This window comes from Mirounga angustirostris, unplaced genomic scaffold, assembly GCF_029215605.1.
Source record: "Mirounga angustirostris isolate CCGP_5_RB_7025 unplaced genomic scaffold, mMirAng1.0.hap1 SCAF_10, whole genome shotgun sequence".
NCBI lineage: Eukaryota > Metazoa > Chordata > Mammalia > Carnivora > Phocidae > Mirounga > Mirounga angustirostris.
In genome coordinates this window covers 38,614,924-38,640,631 of record NW_026991718.1, presented here as the reverse complement: position 1 = coordinate 38,640,631, position 25,708 = coordinate 38,614,924, and the positions used below count along the sequence as shown (strand labels likewise).

At 45.7% G+C, this 25,708-nt stretch overlaps 1 protein-coding gene across 8 annotated transcripts in view; it reads right to left on the bottom strand.

Annotated features, from left to right (window-relative positions):
* The window catches only part of REEP1 (receptor accessory protein 1), a 104,763-nt gene extending 79,334 nt beyond the window's left edge, over positions 1 to 25,429 (bottom strand). For all 8 annotated transcript variants that reach the window (XR_008506864.1, XR_008506863.2, XM_054509732.1 and 5 more), the window contains exon 1: positions 25,284 to 25,429. Coding sequence is in view for 6 of the 8 variants with exons in the window: in XM_054509732.1 (XP_054365707.1) it covers positions 25,284 to 25,315 (32 nt within the window). In the remaining 2 variants the exon portion in view is untranslated. The remainder of the gene's footprint in view (positions 1 to 25,283) is intronic.
* Positions 25,430 to 25,708: the final 279 nt, after the last annotated feature.

The window sequence follows — 25,708 nt, the reverse complement described above, 5'->3', positions numbered from 1 at the left end:
CAAAGAGTCACATCTGCTTATCCATAATTCCACTTTATGAAATCTAGCAAAAGGAAAACATCTGAAAAACAAAAGCGAAGACTGTACCGTTACCTATAGTCACACACTCACAAAATCAGAAGGAAACGAAACATCCCCCAGAGAGGCATCTCATATTTATTGTCCGTTTGTGCCAAAAAGGATTTGCTATACACTTAAGTGAATTGTGCTCAACTTCCTAGAATGGATACAGCCATTAAAAATGACACCAAGTGTGTGAAATAGCACAAAACTGTGTACATTATCATGTTGAGGGAAAAAGTGGAATACAAAATTGTTAGTACCTACAATTGCAGCCATACGGTTTTCAAATGAAGTTCATTAGCAGAAAACTACTAGTTCTTGGCAGTTGTGCTGAAATGGTGCAGATGCTAATAACTTTTCCTTTCTATTTGCAGATATTTTCCACTTAACGATGAGCTCATTTTAAAACTATATCATAAGATAAATATAGAAACCAAACAGGGCACAGGTGTCAGGCATTCCCTGTCATATAGCTCAGAAGAAGATCACCAGCTCGTGATATACACGTGTCTCAGATTACAAGAACAAAAGGAAGACAAATGCAAAGAACACATGAAGGACTGGGAAGACCTTTGTCGTCAGCCAGTGTGCTCTGCTAAGAATCTCCTAGACGCAAGGTTCAAAGGCAAAAATGCAAGTGGGGACAGCCCTGTGGGATTACAGAAAAAAGGGGCAAACACATGTGATGTTGGAAAGACACTTTCCAGTATGACAGAACACAAGTCTCGTTTTAAAAGGTTGGTAGTAGAGGAATAACAGCATCTCTCCTTAAGGTTTCAGAACCTGGGGCGCCTGGGTGGCTCAGTTGGTTAAGTGACTGCCTTCGGCTCAGGTCATGGTCCTGGAGTCCCTGGATCGAGTCCCGCATCAGGCTCCCTGCTCGGCAGGGAACCTGCTTCTCCCTCTGACCCTCCCCCCTCTCATGTGCTCTCTCTCTCTTTCGTTCTCTCTGTCTCAAATAAATAAATAAATAAATAAGCTTTAAAAAAAAAAAAAGGTTTCAGAACCTTCCTGGGTCTGTTTAACAAGTTCATTGTTAACCTGGGAGGACAGGAAAGGCAGACCACTGGTCTGAAGACCTCAATTGCAGCCTGAACTCTGTCACTTACTAATGTAGCTCAGGGCCTCGCAGCTCTTGTTTACCTCATCTGTAAAATGTAAAAACCATGTTTTGGTTGTAATGAACAGGAACTGACTCAAGTTGGCATAAGCAATAAAGGTTATTTGTGGGGAGGACACTGGGGTGGTGCAAGACCCCCAGGGCAGCTGAGCCTTGCAAGTGTCTGGAACCAGGGACTGAAGAGTCCTGGGAAGCCGTGCATCATCTCTGCCACCTCAGTTCTCTGAACATCTCTGTCTTCTTCCTTCTCTGCTGGCCCACCTTTCACCTGCTCCTCAGGGCAGAACACAGCCTCTACACCTCCTCACTCTTACTTTTACTGCTCCTGCCTCTTGAATAACTGGTGTCTTAGCTCAGGCTACCATAACAAAACACTACAGATTGTGTGGCTTAAACAAGGGAAACTTATTCTCCCACAGTTCTAGAGCTGGAAGTCAAGATCACGGTGCTGGCATGGCCCCATCCTGGTGCGGACTTAGGAATATCTGCCTTCTCCCTGTGTCCTCGTGTAGCACAGGGAGAGCTCTCTGGTATCTCTTCTTATAAGGGCACTGCTCCCATTATTGGGGGGGGGGGGGCGCTCCACCTTCATGACCTCATCAAAACCTAATTATCTCCCAAAGGCACCATGTCCAAATATCATCAGATTGGGGTTAGAGCTTCAACCTATGAATTTTGTGGGAGCACAATTCAGTCCATAGCAACTGGCTACCTTGAAATCTCACTCCTATGTTGCCAGGGGAGGAAAAATAAAACTGGCTCAGTCTGAGTCAGATGTCCACTTGGATCCAATCAGCCACAGCCAAGTGGAGAGGGCAGGTCATTCAGTACAAACATGGCTGCCAGAGCCTAGCATGACCTCCAGGTCTAACCTTGCCTCCTGAATGAAATGCTACTGGCAGCAGGTCAAGAAGGATTCATTTCCTTTTTGTCAGTATTCCTACAAAACGTAAAACTAAACACTCATTGAGGATAAAGGTTATACCTGTCTTATTCACTATCACCTCCCCATGGCCCATCACAGAACCAGGCACACAGGAAACATTCAATGACTCTGTTGTTGCTTTTTGGACAAATGAGGCTGGACTTGCAGAGAAAAGGGTACAGAATTTGTGCTCCAAGGATATATGCTGACATATCACCACCTTCTAGGAGCCAGAGTATGTTTTCTACCCTAAAGGTCAAGAAGATTTCCTTTCAAGTCAACCTTTCTTCTTTATAATCTTTCCCAAAGCAAACTGTCATCTATCATTGTTTAGAAACTCCTCTACATGTATGTTGAGTTAAAAAAAAATGTACACTGTGTATGGAGGAGAAAAGGAAGCAAAAGACAGGCTGCCTACCTTCAAGGGACTGAGACCTGAGCCCAAGAGACAAGTCATCTATCCTTGTTAAGTTAAAAAAAAATTTTATGAGTTAAGAAATACAAAAACATATCTCAGGACAGCGGGGTAGGATATTGTCCAATGATTGGTGATAGCTAGCAGAGCGTGCCTTGAGCCTACAGGACCAAGAATCTACCCTTAAATGGTCTAGGAAGAAAAAGTGGGCCTTAAAGATGAATAGGATAGGGCACCTGGGTGGCTCAGTTGGTTGAGCGACTGCCTTCGGCTCAGGTCATGATCCTGGAGTCCCGGGATCGAGTCCCGCATCGGGCTCCCTGCTCAGCGGGGAGTCTGCTTCTCCCTCTGACCCTCCCCCCTCTCATGTGCTCTCTCTCATTCTCTCTCTCTCAAATAAATAAATAAAATCTTAAAAAAAAAAAAGATGAATAGGATATAGCTGGGGGCTGAGGAGTGCCATTCAGCAGAGAGGTAGCAATGACTCAAGTCAGAGCATGAGAAGCTCCTGGCACATGTAGGGATGGTCATGGGGAGCAGTGAAAAATAAGATCATTTAGAACTACATTATGGAGGGCCTGAACATCAGAGCAAAATTCTATATTGGATTATTAAAACGATGGTGAGTACTAGAAAGAAGAAACGAGAAACTGGAGACTGCACCAGTGTTCTAAGGACAAGTCTTGCTGGGTAGCCATTGTTTCCTCTTACACTGGGAGGCCAGCAAGGGACTATGGGTTTTCCAAGGTAATGGGTACTACATTAGTTTCCTAGGACTCTTGTAACAAAGTGCCTCAAACTTGGTGGTTTAGAACAACAGGAATTTATTCTCTCACAGTTCTGGAAGCTAGAAGTCTAAAACCAAGGTGTTGGTACAGCCATGCTCACTCCAAACGCTCTGAGGGAGAATCTTTCCTTGCCTTCTCCTAGTTTCTAGCGATTGCCAGCAATCCCTGGTGTCCCTTGGCCTGTAAAGGCATCACTCCAAAATGCTTCCATTGTCACATGGTATTCTGCCTGCCTGTCTCAGTCTGTGTCCAAATTTCCTTCTCCTTATAAGGACACCAGTCACTGGATTAGAGCCAACCCTAAGCCAGTATGAACTCATCCAAACTTGATTACACTGGCAAAGGCTCTATTCCCAAATAAAGTCCTATTCTGAGGTCTCAGGTGGACATGAATTTTGGGAGGGACACCACCCCAGTGCAGACACTGAGTAACCTCACCCTTAACGCACTGGCTTTAGAAGCTAACAGCCACCTGAGAAACTGTCCCACCCTCATGCACTGGAAGTGACTTGCTGCACAACTGTCAGACATGTCACCAAAGCTGTCCTTGCACCAGAACAGAATAGGACTAGCTGGCTTCCAAAACTCCTTCTGATTCTGCACCTGTGTAGGTCAAGGTCTGGTCAATTACTTCTGTCCTCCTGATTCACCAATTCAGCCCTTTTCTCTCCATTCCCACTACCCAGGCTCTGCTTCAGCCTAGCTGTGTCAAGCCTGACACCAACACACTGCTCTCACATCACTCCCCCTTACGAAAACCCTCCCTGGCTCCCCACTGCCTAAAAGCAAAATTTGTATTTTGACCTCAAATCTACCTCTCTCATCTGAACTCCCAAGACGTCACCACACTAATTCTCAACTCAAGCCCGTCTGGTCCTTTGAACACAACTAGCACATTCGCACCCCTACGCCTAACCTCATACCACCTGGAGCATGCCTCCCTCCCCGCAGAAGGATAGGGATGACCCATTTACTCCTTTGGATGACCATTTACTCCTCTGTCACGCAGCCTCCCCAGAGCAGCCCGTCCAGCCCACAGGACCTCAGCATTTCCCTGAGTCCCACTGGACCCTTACTCTCACTGCCTTCCGCTATGAATGATCCTTTCACACACACGGGATACAGCAACACCCAGGCTAAGACAAAGCAAAGGCCGTGATACAGGACAGGTCCAAGGCTCTAACATTTAAGGGCTGGGCAAATTCCTTCACCTTTCAAAACCTCAGATGGCTCATCTGTAAAATGGAAATAGTACCCCCTACCCCACAGGACTACTGTCAGGAGTAAATGAAACAGTGCGTGCACACTGCCAACACAACATCTGATATAGAGTATGGTCGTGTCAATGAAAGCACTTACCTGTATTGTGGTAAAATGGATCTAGGTTTTGCCTTTAGGTTAAGGGAACAAGGCACAGATCTGTGTCCCTCCAGCACCTAGCAGCACACTGTCGATGACGACTCTGAGTGACAAGTGTCTGGGCAAGTTGGACCCCAGGAGCATTTAGCTACCTGCTCGCCTCCCCCCTCACACACTTCATTTTATGCATGGGGAGACTGAGACCCAGGCAGGGCAAGTGACTCACTCAAGGCCACAGAACTATTAAGTGGCAGAGGCATGACTGAACTGGGCCATGACTATTTTCCTGCATCACATGTTGAAACCAGTTTGGGCCTTGGTTACCTCACTGGCAAAATGGGGATACTAATGCCCACCTCCCCAACTTGCTCTGGAAATACTGGGGATGGAAATAACCAGGTGTAAGAGGAGAAACTGTAACCACCAGCAGCCTGCAGGAACTGGGCCAGGCGGAGGCTGAGGAGATCTGGGAGCACGTACCCCACGGGCAACCACTGCTCAGCTCAGCTGATGCTGCCCCGCTGGCATCATCCTAGGGTGCCACATCTTCTGCTTCTTCCAACGGGAGACAGAAATCTAGATTTAAGTGCCACATCTCTCAGTGTTAAATGTTGGTAAGGAATTCAAATATAAAATACTGCAAGGCAAAAAATAAGAGAAGAGAAAAGAAGAGGGAAAAGAAAAAAGAAAAGAAAAGAAAGGAAAAGACAAGACGGCAAGGCAAACAAGCCCATGCAGGCTGCTCTCAGCTTAGAAGCCACCGCATTTGTGACCCAGTATCCAACAATGGAAAGGAGAGCAGTTTGAAAACCATCAAGTAGCACACTCATGTAGAGGAAGGACTGACCTTCAGGGACTGGTATAGCTCAGCTACCCAGGAAGCTGTCTTCAAATCCTCCCCCTGAGACCAGAGCTCCCTCCCCAGGTGACTTCATCCAGCCCCATAGCCCCTTGCTGGGTGCCAGGCATGCTGCAACCACAGCTGACCTCATCCGGCCGCCAGTCTGCCAGCCCAGTGGCGGCAGCTCGGCTACCTAGGCACCCACGTCAGCCAGGGAATTTGCCCAGGCCCTGCAGGGAAACCACCTCCCCGGCCAGAGGCTCATGAAGCTGGATGAGCTGCCTCCGGGCAAGCGCGAGCCTCTGTCCCGCCTGAGAGGACACTGCGGGGCTGGCCTAGCCCAGGCTGACCTCAGAGTTTGGATCCCAGCCTCTCCTGAGATGAGGCGGGTGCAGGTGTGGTGAGCAGGCAGGCGGGGCCATGCGGGCCTGGACAGGAAACCCAGCAACTGGGCTAAACTGCTACCAGGGAAGGACAAAAGCATATCCAGCAGCTACTTACGTTGATTCTCTTGGGTTCGGGGGGGGGGCCGAAGCCGCACTAACACCCCACCAGCCAATCCAGTGCTCCTCATCCCCACCTTTCTCCCCTCACAGGAATGGGAGGAGGCAGTTCCTGAAGGTCCTGTGTCTCTCCTCCTTAGTCTCTTGTCCAACAGCTCCTCATCATAACATCAAAGACCCTCTAGGGCTCCTGAGACTCTGGGGTGTTAGAAGGCCTACCTTGCTCTGAGCGGTTGACACTTCTAGGAGATGCAGAGGATGGGGGGGTGTGACCAACCAGGGAACCTACATGCCAGGAGGTTCCCCCCAATGCCACAAAGACGAAGAGAAGTCCATGATCATCCAGCCCCTCCAGGTAGAGCTGGGACCAGAATCTAGTCCCACCCAGGCCTGAGCCAGGTGGTGCTGCTGGCCACATCATGTTCGTCTGGATGCAGCTCCACTGCTAATTTGCTAGGGAACCTGGGACAGCCTACTTAGCTCTCCGGGTTTCAGTTTATCGTTTGGGAGAGAGATAGTAATGCTCATCCTGCATTAATGACAGCACAGAGCCTTACAGGAAAACTGCTCTGATGGCAATGACTCCATTTTCCCTTGGGGTGGCCCAACGTTCAGCCCCCAGTAGCATGTCACTAAATACCAGGTGACTGAGCACACTTGCTGAATGAAGAAAGAACGGCTTGGCACAAGATCTGTCACATAGCAGGTGCTCAGTAGAGTCTTTTACATTATCGTCGAAACTGAACCTTGGTGGATATTTGCCTGTGTCCTTTCCCCAGCCCTCTGCAGCCCCTGTGCTTTGGAGAAGCTGACCATAGCCCCAGATCCAGAGTGAGTCTTGGCTGGTTTAAGCAAATCAGCACATCCTGTCCTCCAGCCACACGGATTGGCTCAGGGACGGATGTGTGGCCAAAATCAGGAGAGCAAGAAGCTTGCTAGGAGTTTCTGGAGAAGAAACTTCCTTGTGTCCCACAGAAGATGCTCTCCTCTGCTGGACATCAGTGAGAAACTCAACCCCCCTGGAAGCTGCCAGCAACCATCTTGGGTCCATGAGGGGAGCCAGCTTTAACCATGGGTGCAGGGAAGAGACCAAGAGAACCTGCTACAAATCTTGTGCTACTGGATCAAGCCTCACTTGAAGTCAGTGCCATTCTAGACTTCAAGTTATATAAGCCAGCATGAGTTGTATGTTTCCTCTTAGAACCAAAAGAATTCTGATAGAACCTTCAAACTTCAAAAATGAAGAATTAAGAGGAGACCATCTAACAGTATCAGACAAGATGTTCTGACATACCCTTCCACTGAAAACAACTAAAAATTCTGGATTTAAATAAGTCGTAAATCTTTTTACCAAGTGGTCAAGTTTAGTATCACTAATTATGGGACAGTCTGACATTCTGTCCTCCTGACCGAAGGCGGGAGGTGGTGCACCTCACCATCTGCACGGTGTTTGACGTGAATCTCATCAAGAGGACAAGTCTGACAAATCCAGAACACTCTATATCTTCATAAAGTTGGGGGCGGAGGGTGGGGGGAGAAAACTGTTCTAGATCAGTCAAAAGACAAAATTGCCAAATTCAATGTGTGAACTTTAACTGGATCCAAAGAGTACCAAGAAAAAATACATAGAGGACTTTTAAAAATTGGGGTTAATTTGAGTACGGACCACATACATGTTGGATGATGCTGCAAAATTAGAGTTGATTTTCTTAGGTGTGGTAATGGTTTTTGCTTGTACAGAAGAGCCAGTCGTGCTCAAAGTTATGATCCACAGACTCCTGGGAGAACCCAGAACCCTTTCAGGGGGTTCCCAGGACCCGTGCAGAGGGTCCATGAGGTCCAGGCAGTTTTAATAATAATGCTAAGACATGGGCCTTTTTTACTGTGTTGAACTTACATCGATGGTACAAAGACAGTGAAGGTTAAAACTGCTATGGTACCTTTGCACCAATCAAGGCAGTGGCGCCCCAGTCTCTACCGGCAGCCACCATGACAGACAGTAGGGAGAAAAATGCCCGCTTCACTTAAGAATGTCACTGATAATGCAGTAAAAATCATCAATTTTATTAAATCTTGACTCCTGAGTACAGGTATTTTTAGTATTCTATGACAAAATGAAAAGTACACAAAAAGTACTGTTGCATACCAAAGTATGACAATTGTCTTGAGGAAAAGCACACGTATCATTGAGTTGTGTGTTGAACGTCTAATTTTGTTCATGGAACCCCACTGCTGCTTGAATGACTGACAGACTATGGTTATTCAGACTTGGGTATCTGACAAGTATTTTCTAGAAAATAAATAACACGAGCTCATTATTTCAAGAAAAACAAATAGCGCTTGTTGCCAATGAAAAAATTTGAAATTCAAGCTAAAATTAGAATTTTGGAAAATTTGTATCCACCACCACACGCATCCCAACACTTAAAGACTTTTGTAATGAGCTTGATGGTGTTACTAATTAATGTGATTTTTGAATACCAAATAAATGGAATGTGTCATCATTTAGAGGTTCCACATTTAATTTGGTAAACCATGGGGCGCCTGGGTGGTTCAGTCATTAAGTGTCTGCCTTCGGCTCAGGTCATGATCCCAGGGTCCTGGGATCAAGCCCCACATTGGGCTCCCTGCTCCGCGGGAAGCCTGCTTCTCCCTCTCCCACTCCCCCTGCTTGTGTTCCCTCTCTCGCTGTGTCTCTCTCTGTTAAATAAATAAAATCTTAAAAAAAAAAAAAGAAAAAGAAAAGCACACAATCCATTGGTCAGTTTCCTATACCTCTAAGTCTTAAGTTTACTGTTTTGGGCACTTTCCTAATTAGTTAAATAGGAACAAAAGTGAAAATACATATTTAATTTGTCAAACTGATACTAGGATGAATGATAATGATATTAAGAATTTCTACTTTATAGGGGCGCCTGGGTGGCTCAGTCGTTAAGCGTCTGCCTTATGCTCAGGTCGTGATCCCAGGGTCCTGGGATCGAGCCCCGCATCGGGCTCCCTGCTCAGTGGGAAGCCTGCTTTTCCCTCTTCTACTCCCCCTGCTTGTGTTTGTTATTTTAAAAAATTAATTACTAGATACATATTTCAAAATGTCTCCATTTAAATTTTTAATATGGTAAATAGTGAAAAGTGTAAGCCACAGAAATTTTTTTGGGATCCTCAGTTTTTTCTGAGTGTAAAGGGGTCCTGAAACCAACAAGTTTGAGAACCACCAGTACAGGAGAATAATCTTGTCCTGAGTGACACGCTGAAGTAGTAGGGAATGAAGGAGCATGATGGCTGCAGCTTACTTTCAGATGGTTAAGCAGGAGGGAAATACGTGTGTTTATGGAGAAAGAGATGCAGTGGGTATGCCAAGGTTGAAGTAACACAGGTATTCATTGTGTTGTTCTTCCACGTTTTCTATGGGTTTCCCAGTTTTTGAAATAAAAATGTAATGAATTTAAAGAATCTATTAAAACATATTGATATACTGTATCAATGTAAGGATGTCTTACAGGCCAAACACCAAATCAAATGAGTGCCCCAGAAAGGTAAATGAAGGGTACTTGCTGAACTAAGGCACTGAGCTTTAGATTATAAAAGCTGATAAAATCTCTATAAAATATAATTATGAAAAATCTAGATTATAGATTACAGAAGACAAACTCAAGGGCAACACTTGGAACTTCAGCCTGAATAAGAAAGCCTGGAGAGCTTATGAATACACAGATTCCCCTGCCCTGCCCTCAGGTATTCTCATTCAGTAGGTCTGAGGGGAGGAGGGGGCCTGAAAATGTACAGTTCAAATAAATCCCCAGATGAGGTGATGCTAGGATCCTCAGACCACAGTTTGAGTAACACTGTCTCAGGGCACCCCTCTATGAAGTCTGGACCCTGTTATGGACTGAACTGTGTCCCTGAAGAAGATATAAGGAAGCTCTGACCCCAGTGCCTGTGCATGGGACCTTACTTGGAAATAGTCTTTGCATCTGAAATCAAGTTGAGATCATCAGGGTCGGCCCCAATGCAAAATGACTAGTGTCCTTATAAGAAGAGGAAAAGGGACACACAGATAGGAAGAAAATCATGTGACAACTGAGGCAGAGGAAGGCCAAGGACTTCTAACAACCACCCAAAGCCAGGAGAAAGGCATGGAACAGATTCTCCCATGGAGCCCTCAGTGACAACATGGCCCTGACATCACACTGATGTCAGACTTCTAGCCTCTAGAACTGTGAAAGAATACATTTCTGTTGTTTTAAGCTATCCAGTTCGTGGTACTTTGGTATTCCCAGCAGCCCTGGGAAACAAACAGAAACCCCAAGGAAGCATACCTCAGTCAAAGGGTGAACCAGAGATGGCCTGCCACCATGCCTGAGCATACACAAAAGGAAAATGCCCATTGTTCAGTCATGATAGTAGACGGAGAGAAAACAGTACTTGCCCCTGGGAATCTGTAACCACAGCCCGCCCTCACCCATTTGCAGCAAATGCAAACCTCTGGAGGAACTTACCTTTAACCCAGGCCTCAAAGTATTCCTACAGATAAAGTCCCAAAGAATACAAGCTTATAGAAGAAAGAAAGAAAAAAGAAAGAGGGAGAGAGAGAGAGAGAAAGAAAGAGAGAAGAAAGAAAGAAAGAAAGAAAGAAAGAAAGAAAGAAAGAAAGAAAGAAAGAAAGAAAGAAAGAGAGGAAGAAAGGCGGGTGCCTGGGTGTCTAAGTCGTTAAGCATCTGCCTTCAGCTCAGGTCACGATCCCGGGGTCCTTGGATTGAGCCCCGCATCATGCTCCCTGCTTCGCGGGAAGCCTGCTTCTCCCTCTCCCACTCCCCCTGCTTGTGTTCCCTCTCTCGCTGTGTCTCTCTCTGTCAAATAAATAAATAAAATCTTAAAAAAGAAAGAAAGAAAGAGAGGGAGGGAGGAGGGAAGGAGGGAGGGAAAGAAAGAAAGAAAGGTTGATTTTAAATTGGAAAACATACAATGCATACCTTGTACAATGTAGCCAACAGAAACAATAGATAGTTGAGTTAGACCTTCAAAAAGAATTTAGATGTTAGAATTATCAGATTCAGGATATAAAATAAATGTTTAAAGGAATAAACTTGAGTTTAAAAGATGGAAGGAACACAGACCATAAAACATGTCCAAACCATTCTGAAACAACTAAACAAAATTTTGAAAATACAATAACTGAAATTTTTTTTTTAAAGATTTTATTTATTTATTTGAGAGAGAGAGAATGAGAGCGAGCACATGAGAGGAGGGAGGGTCAGAGGGAGAAGCAGACTCCCTGCCGAGCAGGAAGCCCGATGTGGGACTCCATCCAGGGACTCCAGGATCATGACCTGAGCCGAAGGCAGTCGCTTAACCAACTGAGCCACCCAGGCGCCCCAATAACTGAAATTTAACAAGCAATGGATGTTCAGCAGCTGAGGAGAAATGGCTGAGGAGACAGACATGAAGGGAGTTATTCATAATGCAACAATGACAGAAAAAGGAATCAGAAATAAGAAATGAAGAGATATGGTGACAGAGTAAGAATATCGAACTTATGTCTAATGAGTGCTAGAAGGAGAGGTCAAAAGTAATGGGATGCAGAAGCAATGTTAACGATAACTTGGGAAAATGTTTAAATGAAGTCCTCACCTAAAACTGATTGAAGAAAATAGAGAAGACCTATAACCATTAAAGAAATGGAATAACTAGTTTAAAATCTTCCTATATATAAAGCACCTAGCCCTGATGGTCTCACTGGCAAGTTATTCCAGAAAGAAATCTAATCTTACACAGACTATTGCAGAGCATAGAAAAAGAGGATACACCCTCCACTTCATTTATGAGGCTAGCATAATATTAATACCAAAACCAGACAAGGACAATATAGCCAATACCATTCACAAACATAACTTTAAAAAAAACTAAATATTAACAAATTGAATCCAGAATTATTCTAACAACACAAAAAATAAAAAACTGTGTGACTGAATTCAGTTTTTTCTGGAAGGCAAGGTTGGCTTAATGGCAAAAATAATTATTACAACTTGTCACTTAACAGATTAAGGGCCAGAAAAATATACTGCCATCTTAATGGAAGCATTAGAGAAAATAAAGTATCATTCATTATAAAAACTCTGAGCAAACTAGGAATAGAAAGAAACTTAGAGTGATAAAGTTTATTTCTGAAACTCCTACAGCAAGCACAATACTTTATGGGAGAATGTTGAAGCATTCCTTTTAAAATCAGGAACAAAAAAGCAAGTATGCCTGCCTTCACCACTTTTAGTCACCTTGCATTAGAGATTTTTACCATTACAGTAAGGGGTAGGGGGAAAAAAGGAATAATTTCTGGAAAGACACAACACTGTGCTATATTCTCAGATGACATGACTATTTATCTGGAAATCCCAAAAGAATCTACAGTTTAGCAAGCTTTCATTCTTCCAACAAATAGCTGGAAGATGAAAATTTTATTAAGATACTAAATATACTGGCATCAACAAATATCAAGTACCTGGGAATAAACCTAACAGATAACATACAAGACACAGCAAAACTCACAAAATTTTACCGAATATAATTAAATGAAGAGATAGATACCATGTTTATGGATCAGAACACTCACCTTAAGAACATCAACTTTCCATTGGCTCATACATTCAATGCTATTCCAGTCAAACACCCAACAGATTTTAGAGCAAGTGTGAGCGTGTGTGTCTGTGAAAACACATAATTCTAAGATAATTCTAAACCTGTATATGAAAGAAGAAAGTGCTAAGGCACTCTTGAAGGTGGGGGACTTGCCATTCCAGACATCAAGACTGGGGCCATTAAGACAGTGGTACTGTTGCAGAGCCAAACTATTCAATGGGACAGAAGAAAGAGCCCAGAAACAAACTCACACATCTACAGAAACTTAATGCACGACAAGGCTGGGCACTGCAGATCTGGAGAAAAAGGATGAACTTTATAATAAATGGTGCTTGGACAACATTTTGCTTATAAAAAAAAAAAGAAAAAAATTCTGGCATCCTAAATCACATCATATACAAAAATCATCTCAAGATGGAGCAAGAAATTAAATGTGAATAGCAAAACAATGAAATGGCTAGGAGCAATGTAGGAGAATATCTTCATTATGTCAGGTAGGTAAGGTTTTCCTAGGACATAAGAAGTATAAACTATAAATGAAAAAATGGATAAATTCATTACATTAAAATTAAGAACTTCTGTTCATCAAAATACACCATAAAGAAAATGGAAAAATAAACCAAAGACTGGAAGAAGACATTTGTAACACATAAGTGACAGAGGATTAGGGTCCAGAATATTTAAAGAACTACAAATTAATAAGGTAAGGATAAGAGAAAATTTGGCAAGACTTGAACAGGCCCTTCACAGGAGAGAGAACATGAATGGGCAATAAACATATGAAAAGATGTTCACTCTCATTAGTATTCAGGGAAATGCAAATTAAAACCATAATGAGATTCCATTTTGTACCCACCAGACTGGCAAAAATTCTAAAGTGTGACAATATTAAGTGACAGTAAAGTCTTGGTGCAACTGAAATTATATATATGTTATATATATATAATTTATATTATATATATATAATTTCCTATAATTTATATATATATATATATATATATATATGGCTGAAGGAAAACCATTTTGGAAAATAATTTATGAAGAACAAGATGTGGAGGGGCCTTGCCAGGCCAGATATCAAGAATCTCTATAAAGTTATGATAATTAATACAGTGTGGTCCTGGTGCAGGGTCAGACAAATTGGTTAATGGGACACAACAAAGAGCCCAGAAAAAGACCTACACATCTAATGAAAATTTAATTTATGTTATTTGGGCAAGGGAAAAAAAGCCTATATCCTATGCTTCAGCCATTCTGTTCCTAAAGAAATTTGTGCACAGGTGTACCTGGAAACACATACAAGAAAGTTCATTGCAGAGCTCTTTACAAGAATGAAAGAGAAAAATAAAAATCTAGAAAGAACCCTAACATCCATCAACAGTGGCAGTATACTGATACAATGAAAGTAATGTTCTATTTCTTAAACAGGCACAGAGTAAAGGAGTGTTTACGGAATTGTTTTCCATTATACCCTCACCATTTATTTGCAGTCTTTTCTATTGCATTTTACAAATCAAGGAAAGTCTGGAAATGGAGACAAAATAAGATGTTAGAACCCTAGAGTGTTCACCTTTCTTAGGTCTGTTTTTAGATGAACTTTCTTCAGCTTAGTGACAGCAGGACCAACAACAGCCCCCCCCCCCCCCCCCCCCCCGCCAAATTTATCCAGGGCCTAGTCTCTAGAACCTATGAATGTTACCTTCTATGGCAAAAGAGACATGGCAGGTGTGGTGAAGTTAAGGATTTTGAGATGGGGAGAGGATCCTGGATTACCTAGGTGGGCCCTAGATGTAATCACAAGAGTCCTTGTAGGAGAGAGACAGAGGAGGATACGAAGACAGAGAGAAGGCTAAGTGATGACAGAAGCAGAGACTGGAGGGATGTGGTCATGAAGAATGCCAACAGCTACTAGAAGCTGGAAGAAGCAAGGAATGGATTTTCCCCTGGAGCTTCCAGAACTCCTGCCAACATCTGGATTTTAGCACCAGAAGGCTCATTTCAGAATTCAGGCCTCCAAAACTCTAAGAGACGTATTTCTGTTGTTTTGAGCCACCAAGTTTGTAGCTCTTACAGCAACAATTATAGACTAATATAGTGGGTGAAGATGCTCAACCTCACCCACCTGTTTATCCCAGACCATTTTCACTCAGTACATCCTCTCCTCTGCCTCTTCTCTCCCAACATTGGATGCCACAGTGTTCCCCAGGCAGACAGATGCAGCAGTGGGTCAATGCCTTCATATGTCAGATGAACCACTTCCCCTGCTGAAAGGGCTCCTCCTTACAATTTCCAACCAAAGCCAGAAAAGTCATTCACACGTGCCCACAAAAGACCCACTTGATGGAAAGAGTGCTGGCTGGGCAGGGGGTACATTTGAATCCAAGTCCAAGTTTCCCACTGACTAGCTATGTGACCTTATCAACTTCTCAAATATGGAACTGGAATCCATTCATCTTTATATTCCTGGTATCCAGAGTAGAGCTTGGCACAAAGCAAATGGTCCATAAATAGGCAGTGAATCAATGAATGAATCAATCAGTCAATCTCGTTCAAGGACAGAAGGTCTACCCACCGAAAAAGAGAATCTTTCCAATAACTCTTCTCTCTCTTCCTCTACCACTGTAAGGGAAAATATTAAAATCATAGTTTTAGAGTTGGGAGGTCTTAGGGTTGGAAGCCAAGAACTCGTTGCCTCACATTAGCACCAATTACTAGAAATCCTGTCCTTCTATCAAGCCAAATGTTTGTCTTCTAGTCACCACTGGCCCTAGTCTAACCCCTAGTAACAACATAAAACTAAGCACTTTCAGAAACTAAGACCTGGCCTCAAGTCTTGGCCTAGCCTATCAGGCTATGGACCTTGATAAATGACCTAACCCCTCCGGTCCTGTCTTCTTTCTCAATCAAACAAAAGCCTGAGATCTCTAAAATGCCTTCTAGCTCTAAGATGTAGTGTGGAAAACACTCCTCCCCTGGTGTTCAATCTCTCATCATTTTAAACTATCCACTGACTTTTTATTTCAATACTTTATTTTCTATTTTTTTATTTTATATTTTTTAAAGATTGTATTTATTTATTTGAGAGAGAGAGTGTGTGTGTGAGAGAGAGAGAGAGCATGAGCAGGGGCAGGGGAGAGAGGGAGAAGCAGACTCCCTGCTGAGCAGGGAGCCTGATGCGGGGGACTCAATCCCAGGACCCTGGGATCATGTCCTGAGCCGAAGGCAGACGCTTAACCAACTGAGCCACACAGGTGCCCTATTTTCTACTTTTAGAATTGCTTCTTTTCCAGTGGATCCATTCCTCTCCCTACTCAGCCCCAGGATCTGTTGTCTTCTTGTATTTTCAATTCTTTATTTTTTCACTTAGAAAGACTTATTCTAAGGACTCTAAGTAATAGTTATTGTAGATAAATAATATATATAATTAATATACGTGTGTTATTCATTTATTTATGTCTAAAGGGCTAAGCCTACTGCTGGTGGTGTTTAACTCCTGCTTAAGGGTGGCTGTTACTTCAGGCGTTTTGTAATTTTGGAGTGTCGATTCATGTTCTTTGAGCTAATTCTGTACGATGAGTATTGAAGGCCCTTAGAGAGACTGGATTAATTTCTGCAAGATAAACCAGGAGTAATCCTGGCCCAGGACCAATTTTCATGTTAATCTCTCAGCCATGGGTATTCAGACCATGAAGGATGAAATCATTTAGACCCCAAACCCATATGAGGACAGGTCCATGGATGGTTTCAAAGTCCCAAGGGAGACTTTTTTTTTCCCCCACCAAGAACACAGGGCAAGACAGATAAGCTTCGGTGTCATTTCCTTATGCTTGTAGGTCTATCCTTCTACTCAGGACTACACTGCAGAATAGTGCTTCAACTCTCAGCTATATGCAAGTGTTCAGCTCTGACTTATCATCTCCACAGGCCCAAGGGACCCTCTTTTCGCTATGCAGATATTAAATCCAAACTAGGCCAATCCTCTCGCTTGGTATATTAAAGATGGCTGCAAATTATTTGCTATCCCTCCCACTGAGAAGTGGAGTCTAATCTGCCTCCCTTCAAATCTAGGTTGGCCTTAGTATTCACTTGGCCAATAGAATGTAGAAGTGTCATCCTGGGACTTCTGAGACCAGGTCACAACAAGTCCTAGGGTTTCTACTGATGCTTCTTGGACATTCACTCTTGGCGTCCTGAGCCACCACATAAGAAACTGGACTGTCTTCAGGCCTCCATGCTGGAAAAATCACACAGGAAGACCAAATGAAGAGGCCTTGGAACACATGAAAAGAAAGAAATGTCCAGTCTGCCACTGACATTTGCACCATCCCAGTGAAGACCCAGACATCATGGAGTGGAGATGAGTTTTGTATCCTGCATCTTGTCCAAACTCCTGACCCACAGAGCCAGGGGAGATGATAACAACATGGCTGCTGATTTCAGCTACATTTCAGGATAATCCATTAAGTACCTGCTCCAGGACTAGTTTACAGCCTTGCAAAATGATACCCTCTCTGTTCTGTCTTCTGGCAAATTCCCTTACTGAAAAGCTCAACTATGCTATGGAGGGAATCACTTATATTTTATCCAGAACTTTTAGAAATTTTTATATTTTTAAAAATATTTTATTTATTTGCCAGAGAGAGAGAGGGAGAGCATAAGCAGAGAGAGCTGCAAGCAGAGGGAGAAGCAGGCTCCCCACCGAGCAAGGAGCCTGATGCGGGACTCGATCCCAGGACCCCAGGATCACAACCCAAGCCAAAGGCAGACGCTTAATCGACTGTGCCACTCAGGCGTCCCTAGGAATTTTTAAATTTAGTTTTATGAGAGGACTTCCAGACCACTGTTTTTCATACTGCTAGAAACAGAAATCAAATCTTTCATTCTACAGATGAGAAAACTGAGGCTTAGAGGGGTCACAAATCAAGGTTCTACGAACATAGGTTTAAAAAAGAATCTTCTCATCCCAAAGGGAATACTGAGTCATCATTCATTTAACAAATATAACACAGAGCGTGAGCATGGTACTACTTTAGGCACCAGGAAAACAGTTGTGAACAAGGTGAAAGTCTCAAAAGTCATGGAGATCAAATTCTATGTGAGGAGACGGACCATAAGCCAGTAAACAAATGAATTAAAAGCATAATTTCAGGGAGTGGGAAGGGGATAGAGTGGAATGTGAGATGTATTTTGGAGAAGACAGTCAGAAAAAGCATTTCCTAGAGAGGTGATATTTGAGCAGAGACCTAAACGGAAAGAGGGTGATGACCATGGACCATCTAGAGGAGTGTGTCCTGGGCAGGAGGAAGATCAAGTACAAAGGTCCTTGAGTGAGACAAGCCTGCCATCTTCCAGGAATCGTAGGGAAGCTGGAGCTGAGTGTGGGGAGACCAGTACAGGGTGAGTTCAGGGCAGTGGGCAGGGGCCAGGCCTTGCTGAATCTCATGAAGAATGGTAAGGAATCTGAATTTTATTATTAACATCATGGGAATTCTTTGGACAATTTTTAAATGGCAGGGGAAAGTTATGACCTGTCTTATATTTGAAACAAATCATTGGAGGGACAGGAGTAGAAGCAGGGAAAACAAGAGGGTTTTGAAATGGTCTGGGAGAGCAATAATGGGGTTGGAACATGATGGTGGCAGTGGAGGTAGGAGTCAGTTGGATGGGGGAATATTCTGAAGAGAGAGCCAAGAGGACTTCCTGATAAAACTGGATTCCACAGCACATAGGGCCTGGCCTGAAGAGGTTACAGATCCTGCTGGATCCTTGCAACTTCCTCAAGAGGGACACATGGGGACCACTGGTTCTTGGCCTCTTCTGCTCATGAGAAAAGTCCCTGAGTGTTCCTGAAAATCCACTGTAAGTCCCCAGCATCAGCTTACTGTGTTTACCATGCCTCTCTCTCAAGATGGGCTGTATCCCATTCTCTTCTGAGTAGCATGATCCGCTCAGCATAATATCACATCTGACAGGCATTGTCTTGGCAGTCTAAACCCCAAGTCGGGCAAAATTAAATTTTACACAGATCACAATTAGGCAGCCCATCTGTGAAAGGTTTGTGGTTGGGTACTTGGTTGGGCGAGGCCAATGATGCCATCCAGAACTCATAAAAAGTCAGGGTTGTGACCTCTCAGAACCAGGAAGGATGAATCACAGTCCAGCACAAATGGCTCATTTGGGGTTGAATTCTGGATCTACAGCCAATGACGGGAACCTTAGACAAGTCAATTTCTTTTCATTTCACAGGGGAGATGATGATATCTGACTCAGCACTTCCTGAGCTTCATGGGAATCTTATTAAGATGAAGATTCACGAGGTCTTGGTGGGACCTGGGATTCTGCATTCTTAACTAGCTCCCAGGGATGCCAATGCTGTTGGTACACAGACTACTCTTTGAGTAGCCAGGTCCTAACTCACTCACTGGCACCTACTACACATGAAGAGCTGTGAGGGAGACAAAGAAACAGAGGTGACCCTTAAGGAGAGGCAAATGCAGAAACCAATATCTCCTCTCCATTTACCTCTGCATTGCCAAATTCTCCCCTTTTGCCAACAGGTCTTCTCCATATGCCAGGGGGTTTAGCCACCAACAGCCCCACCTTCACGTCTTTCCAGCTCTGGACCCTATAGGCAAGGATGTTTTCTTTTAGCTCCAAATCAACAAGCTCTGGGGAAAGACCTGGTGGCTCAGTTTAGGTCACATACCCACCTCTGGACCAATCTCTGTGCCCAGGGAAATGTGTAGCTAGGCCTCGGTCACGTGTCCACCCCTGTGGCTGAGTGGAGGGAAGTAGGATGGGGTATGTTGCCAAGAAGGGAAGGGAACCTCATTTTGAAGCCCAGAGGATCATCCATAGACCCTACAAGGAGGTAGGAAGGATGTGAATGCATAAGCACACAAGAGAAGGCCAGGGTAGAATTTAACTGAGCTATGACTGGTGAAAGGCAAAGAAAAAAAGGGAAAATGTGCTATATGAGTGATGGTCCTAAGAGGAAAGAGGCAGATAAGAGAGCCGCCAGGCTGGACAGCCCCTATACTGGCAAGAAGGAGACACCTTTGGTCTAGAACTTCCAGTGACTGACAAGGCCTAATGGAGGTGGGATGTTAGGCGGGGATGTGAACTTAGGTAAAGAACGCAGCTCTCTGTTTACTAACTGAGGGCAGGGTATAAAATTCTGATGGTGGGATTCTCGGATCAGGAATGGGCTAATGAACCAACAGGTGTGCCCCCATTGTCCTCTTCCCTGCATGAAACATTCATGGGACTCCTACCCCATGGAGTCCAACCCAGAATCCTACTTGTCAAGATAGTGTCCCAGGCAGCCTCCTATCAATCATGACATGAAACTCACTTGCAATCCCTGGTCTAGGTACGCGTGCCATGGCCTGCACCAGATTACCTGTCAAGATTCCTTCAGACAGGGGCGCCTGGGTGGCTCAGATGGTTGAGCATCTGCCTTCGGCTCAGGTTGTGATCCCAGGGTCCTGGGGTCGAGTCCCGCATCGGGCTCCCTGCTGGGTGGGGAGCCTGCTTCTCCCTCTGCCTCTGCCTCTCTCTCTCTCTCTGACTCTCATGAATAAATAAATAAAATATTTAAAAAAAAAAAAAAAAGATTCCTTCAGACACCCCTACTGGGTGCCAAATACTTGGTCCTTTATCTATGCTTCCTTTTTTTCTGTAATCCCAGAAAAGGCCCTGGGTGTGACTAAAGAAAACCCAAGGGGAAAACAATGTGCTTCTGTGTGAAGACAGATGAGATTTGAAATTTCAAAACAAACATATAGAACTATCCATCTTCCAATCCATTGGGGCCAATCCACCCAAGGCCCAGAAGTGAGAGGAAAACGTCCTCATAGCCCAAATGCACAGCCCCTGGGCTCTTGCTGGTTCTTGGAAAAATTCTCACAGACACCAAGAATCCTGGCAACCAGCTGGGCATGTGCGTGGCTCATCCTGGACAATGAAAATCCAAACGTGCCATGCGCTGCGACTCTTGTCTTCCCCCAGCCTCTGGAACCTCCTTGGAAAACACACACACACACACAAAATACAAAACAGCAGCCTCACTAGGTGGCCACTGAGGGCCTGACTCCCTCTTCTGTCATTCTTCCCAGGGCTTTTCCTCCTCCAAATAATACATGCTCCAAAAAAGATAGCTCACTTCAGAAGGAAGGGGAAACTGAGCCAGTATTAACCAGTAAGACCCTCGCTTGTGAGCTAACCTTCAAAGAAGACACAGTGGGGAACAGGGCACAGAAGCGACTTCCCAGCAGGCAGGCAGGATTCATAAACAAAGACCAAGGCAGCAGAACAGCGAAATCGAAGCTGGTATTTTTCACTTCTTGAGGATATTCCCCTTGTTTATAAATAAACATGGTGCATGTGGGCCAGCTGGGGGAGGAGGGGACAAGGAAGGGGTCTAGAGGTGCGCCAGGACCTCCAATGTGATGCTGGATCACAGCTTTGTCTCACAGGCCAGGAGCAGGGCCCCAGGGTGAGAGCAGGTACCCTGAGGACTGTAACAGTGGGTCAGTCCAGTGCTGGGATTAGATCTCAAATCCTCTGACTTCCAGCTCAACATTTTCCCTCTCAGGATTCAACTGATTTCCCAGCTCCTACCCTCTACCATACCAGAGTGCCAGGAAATAAATCCTCAGCCAACCTAAACCTCCAATTAATGGGATCATTTTTCTGCATTCCACCTTTTAAAAGCAAGCCCCAAAGAAAGGCAAGCCCATGTTTAAGGATGTATGGCCTTTTCATTTATTTTCATTTGTTTTGCAATAGTTAGAGAATATCTTGAGGACAACTCACATTCTTTCCAGTCCTCTCTATTCGTACATCCTTGACTGGGACAAATAGACTTTTTGCTCCAAATCACAGTCCTGGGACAGAGCCAGATCTGCAGCCATTAAACTAAGACTCTGTCTTAAACATTAGACTGGACCTTCTAAAAACTAACATTTTTTAAAAGATGTGCACTGTGGAAATAAGGGTTTCTTCTGTATAGCTTTTAGTTATTTGGAGAATTTTTAAAAATTAGAACGCTCTTTTCCCCACACAGTGAACTGGAGTTTTGGCCTAATAACCAAAGGGGAAGCTCTGGATTCATTTAGCCAACATTCTGGGCCTCAGCCAAAATTCTGTCCAAAGACAATGAGGCAACACCTGCTCCTTGGAATAAATGCTTCAAGATAGTGCATTCTCCCAAGAAGGCAGAGAGCAACCTCTGTGTGAATCTTCCAGGGCACATAAACATTCTCTCCCCAGTTTAAAATTCACTGGTGCCTAAGACTTGAGTTCTTTGTAAAGAAAACAAAGTATTGTAAAGGAGGCAAGCAGGCCAGTCATAAAGGAGCCCCTGTGTTCCATGCAGATATCAACTAGGTTCTAACAAAGCCAACCTTGCCACTACACTGAATATTTCGTCTTTAATTCTTCCTAGGCTGAGCCAATGGAGTTAGGAGGAAGATAACTAGCAAAAAAGCAGCATCTCCAATTGGTTCTCACTCCAAGAGCTTTGCCCAGTGGGCGTAAGCCTGTCCTGACGCCCACTAACCTTCATGCCCAGGGGATAACACTGCCTGGCTCCCCTGCTTATCCCAGGGCCTCTGAGCTCCTTCCACATAACCAGCCTTAACTGAGTGCACTCAACGTGCCAGGTACTTCAAAAAAGAGGCTTGGGAGCAGACGAGGGGTCAGAGAGGGAAATAAGCCATGGTTACTGTCCTAAAAACACTCAGAGCCAATGGCAAGACACACATCTACAAGCACCATCCGGCTGTGCCTGGACACCATCAGCTTGTCTTGAGGCCTCTGGTTGGAAGGAAGACACTCCCTCTCCATTCTCAGAACACAGTGATAGGTCTTCCTTAAATGTTCTTTGATGTCACAGAGGCTTACAAAGCCTTGAAAAAGCTTCTTATAGGAAATGGGACTGGTGGACAAAATCCCAGGATGCCATAGCAGAGGTCCTGGGAGATCAATTTCGGACAACTGTCAAGGACAGGCAGAGGTGGAAAGGGCATTGGACCAAAAATCCAGAGCCTGTTTTCTTCACCAGCTTACCCTGTGTCCTTGGGCAAGGCACACTCCCTCTGCAGTTTTATAGATGAGAGGGGAGAACTGACGAGTGGTTTTTATTAGGGCTAAAACCCATATATTTCCCAAATTATTTTTCATTTAGAACCCAAATACACAAACCAAACAATGGGGAAGTTACTCCCATTGATCAGGGCTGGGAGCCCAGAGCCTACCCACTCAGGCTGGATGAAAAACACAGGAGTAGATTAAGTCTGAGAGCCCCTTCCAGACCTGGTAGTGGAAGATGTTCTGCAATTTATGTATCACATGTTCTTGAAATCTTTGTAACGGCAACATGAGGTTAACTAGCTCCTGAACTAGGATCTCTTGTGAACTGGGAACTGTTGGCAAGAGGCAGACCTGGGATTTGAACCAAGGGTTTTCTGACTCCAAATTCAGTATTCCCACTCCTTACTAAGAGGTATATGGATATTTGGGCTGAATCAACAAATTCCTTGAATTGGAAATATAAATGTATGTGCATATATGCATAGGAAAAACATCTTAAAGAATATACCTCTTGAAATTACCATTAGCTATCTGTTTGGTAATAATGTGGATGATTTTCAATCTATTTATCTGTACTTTCTGATTTTCCTATAATGAGCAGGTTATTATTTATGTGAAACCGGTACTGCTTATTAAATCGGTTTTTAATAATTGACAACTGACACTTCCATGTTGGGTTTCTTAAAAGACAGTGATCAGGGGATAGGTGGTGTCTCTGACCTTTTGGAGTTGACAGTGGAAATAACAACTCCAAATCCCACAAATTCTCCCTTGGGGCGGAAGGTCCTGGGCTGACCTGAGGGGCAATTCTGGTCATTTATGTTCTCTGAAGCTTCACTTCGGGGGAGCGTGGTTTTAAAAAGTAACAGCAACACTGAGACCCCTCCCAAACATATGCCTCTTTCTCCAACCCCCTCAGCTGCCTTGTGCAGTATGGGAGGGGGATTCTAATAAAATTAAAGATGGTCACATGGACCCCAGACTCAAAGCCCTCACTCTCCAGTGGGCCAGCCCCAGCCCAGGAGGACCTCTAGAAAATGAGCTCTGCAGCCAGGCCAATGAGAGTCTTGGGCCACACCCTGAGGGCCCTCCAGAAGCCACTGCCAAATATGAAGATCACACATTAGCTCAGGAGAGAAAATACCACTCTGAAGGCAAGACAGGCTTCGGTCAGGCATGAGGTGGGGCAAGGCGTTCCAGTAGCTTCCCTATATTATTCATGCCAGCTCTGCCCTCAGAAATCTTCTAAATATTTAACATACCACCAGGAGGTACAGCACAAACCCCCAGCAGTCCGCAACAGCTGTGGAGAGGCCTGCATGGAATGAAGGATGGGGGGCCAAGAGGCACATCCACTCTGGCTTTGGGAAGAAAGCCCAGAATGGTGGCGGGGATACAAAGCTGAGAATGACTTCAGAAGGCTGCGTCTGGCTGCTTCTTTGAAAATCAGTAAAGAAGGGCAGGAGATAAGAGATGTTTCACAACATTGGGAGTGATAGTGCACAATCAACCAGAGTCCGGAGCCCCTCTTTCCCAGACAAAGAAAAAGCCCGAGGTGCACCTCCCACCCTCTCTCTCCAGGCCAATTTCAGCCCTGGCTCTCCCTGAGCAGGTGGCAAATTTGTCCTGACTCAGGCAAAAATGGTTAGGGAAGGAGAGGAACTGGAACAGCCATGTGTATCCCCAAAGGGAAATAAATCCACGAGGGAAGGAGCTCTTCAAATGTCTACTCAGCTCTGGGGCTTGACAGAGAAAAACGCCCCCCACACCCACCCCCAATGACTTCACGCAGGCCTCACCCCAGATGACTCTGCGCTCTCCTGCAAGGCCTGGGGGGTGTCATTGCCACCACCCAAGCGGCTGTCTGTCACTTCGAAATTTCCCGTGAATTCCTGGAGATGCCCGCCCCTATCTCTCCCTCAAACCCCGGCCAAAGGAATCAGACATGGGGTCCGCGAGGCGTCTACCCCAAGATTCATACACGTCCCGCTATGTTCTACTTGGCTTTACCGCTGTCAGAGAAACCTAAAAAGGAGTATTCTTGCAATCCCATTAGGAGCCCCGCCTTCATCTCTCCACCCTTCTCCGCGCCGACCCCTCCAGGCAGCGCCCCAGGCTCGTCTGGGCTCTGTCATTTTCACCCGACAAAAGCGTGGCGGCGCGGCGACGGGAGACCCCGCCAGCATTTCTCCCAAAGGAGACAGACGCGTGTCCCCGCGGCGCGCCCATTCGGGGCCTCTGCAAATCCCCCCCACCCGGGGAACAAAAGCGGCCGGGGCGCTGCGGGTCGCAGCCCCCAACGCAGCCCCCCGTGCGCCCCGGGCCTCGCCGCCCAGCCCGCAGGTCCCCGGCCCCAGGGCAGCAGCCGCGTCCTGTGTCGCCCGCTTGCAGGCGTCCTCGGCAGCTACTGTACCTGCTAAATTTAGCGGCCGCCGGGTATTAATAGCCGGAGCGAACCGGGCCGGGCGCTGCAGGGGCGCGCGCAGCCCGGGGGCCAGGGGCGGAGAAGGAGGGGAAGGAAGGGGCGCGGGGAAGGCCACTTACACCACCAGCCTGGAGATGATCCATGACACCATGGCGGGCGGGCGGGCGGGCGCGGCCGGGGCAGCGCGGCGCGGTTCGGCTGCGGGCGGCGCGGGCGGCTGCGGCGCTCCGGGCACGTCCGTCCGCGCACGGCCGCCGCCGCCACCAGACTGAGCGCGCCCGCCGCCCTGCCCGGCGCTCGCGCGTCAGCGCAGCCGCGGCACGTTCCGGCGGCGGCGGCGGCGGCGGCGGCGGCGGCCCCAGCCCCCCGGGGCTCGGCGGGCCCGCGGCGATTGGGCGGTGAGCGGATCGGGCATCCGCGGGACCCGCCCCGGCCCCATCGCCCCAGCCCGCGGCTGAATTCGGGCGGTTCCTCCGCGCTCGCTGGTGCACCCGCCGCTCAAATGGAACCCTGAGGTGGCCCCGTTGGCGGGGCAGAGACCCGG